Source organism: Malus sylvestris, chromosome 12, assembly GCF_916048215.2.
Source record: "Malus sylvestris chromosome 12, drMalSylv7.2, whole genome shotgun sequence".
Taxonomy (NCBI): domain Eukaryota; kingdom Viridiplantae; phylum Streptophyta; class Magnoliopsida; order Rosales; family Rosaceae; genus Malus; species Malus sylvestris.
The window spans coordinates 2,326,181-2,334,416 of record NC_062271.1 but is presented as its reverse complement, the minus strand read 5'-3'; the positions used below and the strand labels follow the sequence as shown (position 1 = coordinate 2,334,416).

At 32.8% G+C, this 8,236-nt stretch overlaps 1 protein-coding gene across 1 annotated transcript; it reads left to right on the top strand.

The window, feature by feature from the left end:
• Positions 1–5,446: 5,446 nt before the first annotated feature.
• Positions 5,447–7,671, top strand: LOC126593236 (protein TERMINAL FLOWER 1-like). Its single transcript, XM_050259233.1, has 4 exons — positions 5,447–5,817; positions 5,972–6,033; positions 7,103–7,143; positions 7,242–7,671. The coding sequence occupies exons 1-4, from the start codon at positions 5,620–5,622 to the stop codon at positions 7,457–7,459; spliced, it is 519 nt and encodes a 172-aa protein (XP_050115190.1). The 5' UTR covers positions 5,447–5,619; the 3' UTR covers positions 7,460–7,671.
• Positions 7,672–8,236: the final 565 nt, after the last annotated feature.

The following is an 8,236-nucleotide window of genomic DNA, read 5'->3' as shown; positions in this document are numbered from 1 at the left end:
TATGCAATTGTCTTTCTTTTTTTCAATATAGTTTGTGAGAGTATTAAGGTTAAAAAGTCTGACATTGGTGAAAGAAGAAACTTTAATTACAAGAACCTATACTTAAGTTGGATTTACATTGTCAATTGGGTTTATGGATTAACCTCTGAAGTCAAATGGCCACACACCCTTCACGTCACCTTATATGTGTTATTCACGAGTTGACTTGAAAATTCGTCATGCATGAGTGGGCGTGTAAGGATGTGAAAGTTCAAAAGTCCCACATTGGTGGGAAAAAAAAAAAAAAGTTTTAACAAAAAGCCATCGGTACTGTTCACTTTAACGAAAAACCAAATTTTAACACTAAAAAGTCAAACCTGGTACAATTCATTTTACCCTTTATTTTGTCCTTATCGTTAAAACTCAAAATTTTTAAGCTTTTTTCATTAATTTTCCTAAAAAAAAAACCCTTATAAGGACTTATAAATAAATTAAGCTATTTTTTATAATATCAATTAATTGTGGGAACTATTATTAGCACTTTTAAATTTCATTCTACACTCCTCACAAATGTATTTGTCTTTCTAATTATAAAAAATTTAGAATGTAAAATAAAAATTTTAAAATACCAATAATAATTTCCTTAATTTTACAATGTAATATCAAATTTTTTCGTAGTAATCTTTCACCAAAACAAGAATATATTGTCTCTTCTGGTTTAAAAAAAAAAAAAAGAAAATCAAGTTTTTATTTTTGGTCAATGATTCATTAAAGCGTAAGGCTAATAATTTGGTCAGTAATGATGACGGGTGGACTTTTGTTTTTAAGTTCTGATCGATCCCACGTTATTGTGCAGTAGATCAACCCCACATTCTCTACAGAATACGCACATGCATGTACGTTCTCCTTCTCCTTCCAGTCCCACAAGCTGATTTGATAATCAAAATCCTTCTTGTCCGTCGAGTTGATTTGATAATTGAAATCGTTCATGTCCAGCAAGCTGATTGGATAATCGAAATCGGTCATGTTCAAATAAGTTTTTAAGATTATTTTTGCCAAACAAAAAGTCATTCTTGATATGAATTTATTTGTTTCATATATGTATGTGTGCACGGTGCACCTGCAGATTTTCTTTCATTAGACATCAAGACTTCAAGGATATAGTATTATCTATTAACTTTGAGGTTTTTTCATATTTCTAGTGGACCGTACAACTTGTGTTCTTTCAAGTATAAAATTGTTTATTTTTCCGTTGGCTTCATTACATCAAAATATTAATGTTATTCTGTGTTATTAACTATAACCTTACTATTATAGTGTAAACAATTATATAGTAAATTTTGACGATTATATTGTAACCTTAAGCTCATCTCTAGTCATGGAGAGCTAAATGGAGACTTGGTTCCGGTTCCTAATTAGCCTAATTGTTAGACTGAAACCTTATTTGTTTAAATATTTTGATTGTGGTATTTAACATCATTTAAGAGGTTTAACTCATGCATTTATGCATTTAATGTCCCACAAATTATGAAATTTGAACAAATTCAAATAATATTTTTAAAATATAGTAAATACTTAAAAATCAATAAGTAGAGTAATATTGTTCTTCACAAAATTATAGCAAAAAAAAATAGTGTACCCATATAATTAGCATAGGTACATTTAGCAAAATTAAAAATGGGTACAAATAAATTAAAAAATATGGGCACAAAAAGAAATTAATATATGGGTACAAATTAAAACTAAAAAGAAAATTGGTACAAATTAAAAAAGGGTTGCAAATTAAAAATGGGTACAAACTAAAAATGAAAATATATAATTAAAAATTTACCCATAAATATCAATATACCTATATAATATTTCTAACAATAAATGAATATACTTAGAAATACAAAATATTTTGTTTTTGAAATAATTAATGACGTTTATTAAAACTTAAGAACCTTGATCAAAAATTGAAAAGAAATAATATTTTAATCAATAGAGTAACAAATAGAATGATGAGAACCTAATTTCTCCAATAATAATTTAGAGTTAAATTTTTCATTCTCCAAAACCTTTTCATATTGGCTTGAGATGTACATGTTGGGCCTACCAAGGGGCTTGCTATATGTAATCACCCCTTATCAAAATTTAGCCATGTTTCTTTTTAACAGATTCATTTTATCCTTGGCTGGAGATGGACACAAATTCAAACTAAACAATTATTATGTAATGTTAAACAATAAACTTTGATGATTATAACATAATCTTATTAGGTACTAGTACCGTCATAACGGGAGTGGGTTAAAGCACTCCATGATAGATCTATCCCCAATCAATTTGGATGTAAATAAATTTACTATTTATCTCCTAGCTAATACATGTATAATATAATACAAAATAAAGTGATGACGCAAACTCACACACATGGCACAATCGTAGGGTGTGGACCGTGCGGTGCTGTGCTGGTTGATGCAGTAGAAAGAAAAATAAAAACAAAAGTACTTTGGCTTCTAGTTATGGAAAGAAAATAATTTTTCAATGTACAGGTGGGATATACAGAAAGAAAAACAAAAGTACTTTGGATAGGTATTGAAAATTCAAGTCCTCCTCTCATTGCCAATCTGGGAAGTTCTTTGAGTTCTCTATTTTGCTACTTTGAGCGATTGGGATGCCCTCTCTGCACGACTAGCAGCTTGGCAGCAGGCACTCAGAGAGCAGGTGGAGTTCCTTTATGCTCTTGGGCCTCCTCTCTGAGAGAATCTCTGGAAAAATGATAACATTCCTGTGTATATTATGCGTCCATTCAACACAGTATATTTCCATTTCAAAATTTGTATTACCCTAAATGCCAAAGATGAGAGTTTCCTTTATTAGATTGTGAATGTTCAGGAAGAATTCTAGGCATTTTGCTGTTTTTTGCTTTATGTTGTTCTATAAAAAAACAGTTATGACTATGCAAGGAGATATTTTTCAATATGCTCGAAACACAGGTACATACACTATTATAAAAATAAAGAGACACTTGAAAAAAGAAACTTATACCTTAAAGAGAGGCTCCTTCTGTTGGGATGCCCATGGGCCAGAGTTTTTATTTAATATTCTAGCTGAAGATGTAAACATTCCTATTCGTATTTAGTTGAGTAAAATCTACCTTTGACAAAAAAAAAAAAAAAAAAAAACTTATACCTACTTGTATAATAACATATGACGCACCGCTGCGTATTCCAAACACATTGAAAAATCTCTCATATGCAAGGACCTCAACCATGTCGAATTATATAATGATTTTCTGGCCCATCTGGCCTATCTAAGGAAACGCCGAATTATATAATGATTTTCTGGCCTATCTAAGGAAAAACATCCCCCCTTTATTTTTGAAAAAAAAAATCAATAATTAGGTTTACAACCAATCAAGAACTAATTCCAAGGGGCCCAATTAATATGCGAGGCACACAAATATACAGGGTCGGATCACACAAAACATAATTATAATATGCATTTTATCAGAGAAAACTCATGCTTAGAATCTATGTATAATATGTGTATAACACTCATCTGGTTAATTTTTAATTAGGGTATGGTATTCACACATCTCTTCTCACACACCATTATCAATTCTGACCTTCCGGCTCAAATGATCATGAATTAAAGAAGATCAAATGAATGAAATTAATAAGAAGCTATGTGAAAAGTAACAATGAGTATGTGAATAATACCATCGTTTTCAATTTACATTGTGAGTAGAAACAGTATAAATCTCACATTAATATATATAAGATATTGAAGAAAGTTAAGAAAAGTTAAGAAAAGTTCCGTTTTTGCTCACCCCTTATAACCCAAAGTAACCGTTACCGCCCTCGTGTCTCAAATTAATTCAACCCAACGACCAGAACAAAAATAAAAAAGGATTCTTTGCTTTCTTATTAAATTATTGAACTTAAGCTTAAAGATTATTCTTTGTAGAAATTTTGGTTGTTCGGTTTAATATAAAATAATAATCGAACCCAATTTGCTCTCCTTCGTTTATCCCGTAGAAATTTAATATTGATTTGGTTGTTAAGTATTTTGGTTTAGTTTTAAACTGGAACCTCGAATATAGTGATCTCCTGGATCTTTAGACTCCAAAGGGATTAAGGCCATCTCCAACCGAGGGCTGGCCAGAGGGCTCGTTTGAGCCCTTTGGCCCTCCAAGATTCCCCAAGATATTAATATTTTAATGAACAGTACAGGGCCATATTTGCCTCCGTCTCCAACCGAGGGCCAGAGGGCCAAAGGGCTCGTTTTAGCCCTGTCACAAAAAACCGTCTCCAACCGAGGGCCAAAGGGCCATAGGGCCAAACATAATTTATTATTTAAAAACTACAATTTAATGTTGTATAAATGGCCTAGGAAGTTATACGAAAAAAATAGAATTGAAAAAAAATATGAAACAAATTTTGTGAAATAGAAGTTATAGGAAAAAAAATATGAAAAAAAATTTGATTCATATGAAAAGGAAAAAAAAGGGAAAAAAACAAGTTTAAATTCATTAAAAAAAAAAAGTTTAAATTCATTAAAAAAAAAAAAAAAAAAAGAGAGGCCTAATAATCCAACGGCTACTAGCCGTTACATTCAAAAACATTTCAAACTATTAGTGTCAGTTATAACCGACACTAATAGTAGAACTATTTAAAAAAAAAAAGCTCTTTAATGCTGTCGGTTTTAACCGACAGCAATAGGAAACATTAAAAAAAAAAATAGCCAGCCCCGGGGCTGGCTGGCTGGCCGAAAGCAGCCAGCCCTCCAGCCCTCTCCGATCCCGTGGGGCCCTCCCAGATTCCAGAGCCCTCTGGCCTAGCCCTCGGTTGGAGACGGTTTTAAGGCTATTTTCGGCCCTCTGGCCCTCTGGACCCTTCGGTTGGAGATGGCCTAAGGTTCTATGGTTTGGACGTCCCTATTTCAACCGGTCGTTCGGAAAGACGGTGATTTGCAGTGCCATCGCCACAGCTTTGTCACGGGACACGGCCAATTGGGATAAGAAGAGGGAGAGACAGAGATGATGGGAATTGTTTAACGTCAGTTTCGAAAATAAATGTTATACTAAATGATGTGGCATATTTTAAGTCATTGGATTTTATATTGGACTAGACTAAGCGAAATGCGGAAAAAAATTTGAAAAAGCTAAATGTAGAGATTCGAAAAAAGCTAAATATAGAGACTCGTAAAATACAATTGGATTGTAGAGTTGAGCACTTATTTTTTGAGCTCTATACTCTAAATTTTGCAACGACAAGTCTTCTCGGAAAGGGGTTTATAAACTTATTTTAATTCAGCCGTATATAAGAATTTTTCTAGAAGCAAACCACTAAAAACTCTTGATGTGACATAGAGAAAGAAGGGTGGGAGGTTTGGGACTAGCAATGTCTTTTAAATGTTCCTGTTCTAATATTCCTTTATACTATTATTCATCTCTTCTTCTCTTAAAACTCACTCGAGATCTAAAGTAATTAGCTTGCTGTGTGCTTGAAAACACTATAAATACAACCATACAAGGATTCCACTCCCAAGCAATATAAGGAGTGCTATTAGTTCCTCCTGAATTGACTTATCCATTAATCTTCTCTTTTTACACTCTCTTTTCTCTCTCTCTCTCTCTCTCTCTCTCTCTCTCTTAAAATGAAAAGAGCCTCGGAGCCTCTGGTTGTTGGGAGAGTGATAGGAGATGTTCTTGATTCCTTCACTGCAACAACAAAAATGTCTGTCACTTACAACACCAAGCTAGTCTGCAATGGACTTGAGCTCTTTCCTTCTGTTGTCACAGCCAAACCTAGAGTTGAGATTCAAGGAGGGGATATGAGATCTTTCTTTACTTTGGTATATATAAATCGATCTGTTATTAATGAATTGATTAGTTCTTGTTCGTATTTAACTATCATTATATTACTCCCTAACCCTTACTCTCCCTTATTAGCATATTAATTTGATGTTATTGTTTTGAAGTCTTGTGATAGTTTTCTTAATCTTGCAGGTGATGACCGACCCAGATTTTCCTGGCCCTAGTGATCCTTATCTAAGGGAGCACCTGCACTGGTATACACCACCACTATGAATTTATTTATATTTTTTATGGTTACACATATGAAATTACTTAACCTAGCTTTAAAGTGAAAGGTTAACCTAGATACAAATCAATTTAATTTTTTCTATCGAAACAAATTAATTTGATTAAAAGACAAAATAAACATTATGGGCCGTAGATTTTACGGTACTTTATTGAAAAAAATAAAATATCGTACTTTTTTTTTTTTTTTAACAGACACATGATGTTCAAAATTACACTACAAGGTTAGGTTCAAGTGAATAAAAAAAGAAAGATGTGATTATACTATAATAAGGTTGGTAGTTACATTGTGGACGTTCTATTACATTGTTAAGGTAGGTTTTTGTACTTTAATGTAATTGAATAACAAAATTAACGTTTATTATTACACTATCGACGTACTATACATGTGTTATTACTACGAACATTATGAACTTACACAACATCATAATCGTGTTACCATATGACGTCAACATACAAGATCTAAGGTAAAGTTACACTGTAATCGTTCAAATTTACCCTCCAAGGTCACATGATTGTCTTAACGTTACATTTAATTACATCAAATGACGTTCTGGACGTTAGATTACACTGTTAATGTAATATATTATAGTTGAACGTTAATGCATTACAGTTAACGTTCAAATTAAGTAACACTAGTACTTTATTTTTTTTTTCAGGTATCATAGATGGACCTAAACATTACATTAATTAATTTCAGCATGCTCTATATATTCTCATAAAGTACTATCATTTCTCAAAGCCCTATAAAGTACGTAGGCATTTTCATCAAAAAGAAGAGGAAGAAAAAGTGTAGGCATTTTCAGCAAGAAGTAGAAGAAGAAAAACTGTCGACATTAGTGTCCTTCTGTACTTGTTAAGCATCAATCATACTTACAAGCTGTAAAGAGCTATAAACATGCAAGGAAAAATTGTCGAGTACAAAACTAACAAAAATTACGACTGTAGTCCTTCTGTACTTGTTATACCTTTGCCGTGTTTTTGTGCTCGTTTGATTTTTTTTCATACAAAACTAACAAAAATTTCTCAAATTAACAGGATTGTGACAGACATTCCAGGCACCACAGATGCCACATTTGGTAAGTCCTACATATACAAGATATGAGCATTCATGGTGTTTGTTTCCCTTTCTTTCAATAAGTTGGCTAATTTAGGGTTTAATCAATCGTATTAACAGGAAGAGAGGTGGTGAGTTATGAGATGCCGAAGCCCAACATTGGCATCCACAGGTTTGTGTTTGTTCTTTTCAAGCAGAATCAAAGACAATCAATCAACACACCTTCCTCGAGGGATCACTTCAGCACTCGAAGCTTCGCGGCTGAAAATGACCTGGGTCTTCCTGTCGCTGCCGTCTACTTCAACGCGCAGAGAGAAACTGCAGCTAGAAGACGCTAGCTAGTAGCTCTACCCAGAACTCCTCCATCTATTATCCATATATATGTTAAATAAAGGCTTCTTTAGAGATAGGCCATTGTAACTTTTGTTTCCCAATAACCTAAATTTTAACTTATTGACATGTGAGAAAATAAGTAACATGTTATTAATTATTTACAATGTATGCCACAATATCTTAATTATGTTAAATTAATTATTATTACCAAAAATAATTATGAATTTCGTCCAGTATTAATAGGCATGATTTCAGATTTTGTTTTTTTTCTCTGAATTTTTTATTTTTTATTTTTATGTTTCTATAAAAAAAAGGGAACAACTGGTGTGGCAAGCCACCCATTTCGGGGCTGTTTTCGAATCGGAAAGGCTATGGGACTTTTATCCTGCCCGTGGCCACAGTCAAGCAAACTTCTATCCAACTGTTTTTTTTTCTTCAAGTCATTTAACATTTTAAATTCCAAATAATAGGTTTAATTAATATGCTCCTCATTAGACCACACAATTACTTACATGATGCATGTAATTAACAAGAATAAACTCCACAAGTTAATTATGAGAGAGAAAAGATACTCATGCTGTGTCTGTTTCTGTAATTTTCTTGCTCTCCGATCAGATTTTGTATTGATTTTCTGAAGGTTTCAAGTTGCATCTGATCAGATTTTATGGGGTCCTTTCTATCTTTTTTATCTGGAAAGTTATAACGGGGGAGGAGGAACGACCAACCAATTAATATCCCACCACCTGTCTTTTTTCGGGTTTTGGCTTCTTCAACTGGAAAAG

Bases quoted from the DNA above. Each gene is read 5' to 3' on its own strand.
- LOC126593236 (XM_050259233.1), top strand. From the start codon at position 5,620: ATGAAAAGAGCCTCGGAGCCTCTGGTTGTTGGGAGAGTGATAGGAGAT. The intron at 5,818-5,971 runs GTATATATAAAT...TTAATCTTGCAG, and splicing joins TGAGATCTTTCTTTACTTTG to GTGATGACCGACCCAGATTT. The intron at 6,034-7,102 runs GTATACACCACC...TCAAATTAACAG, and splicing joins CTAAGGGAGCACCTGCACTG to GATTGTGACAGACATTCCAG.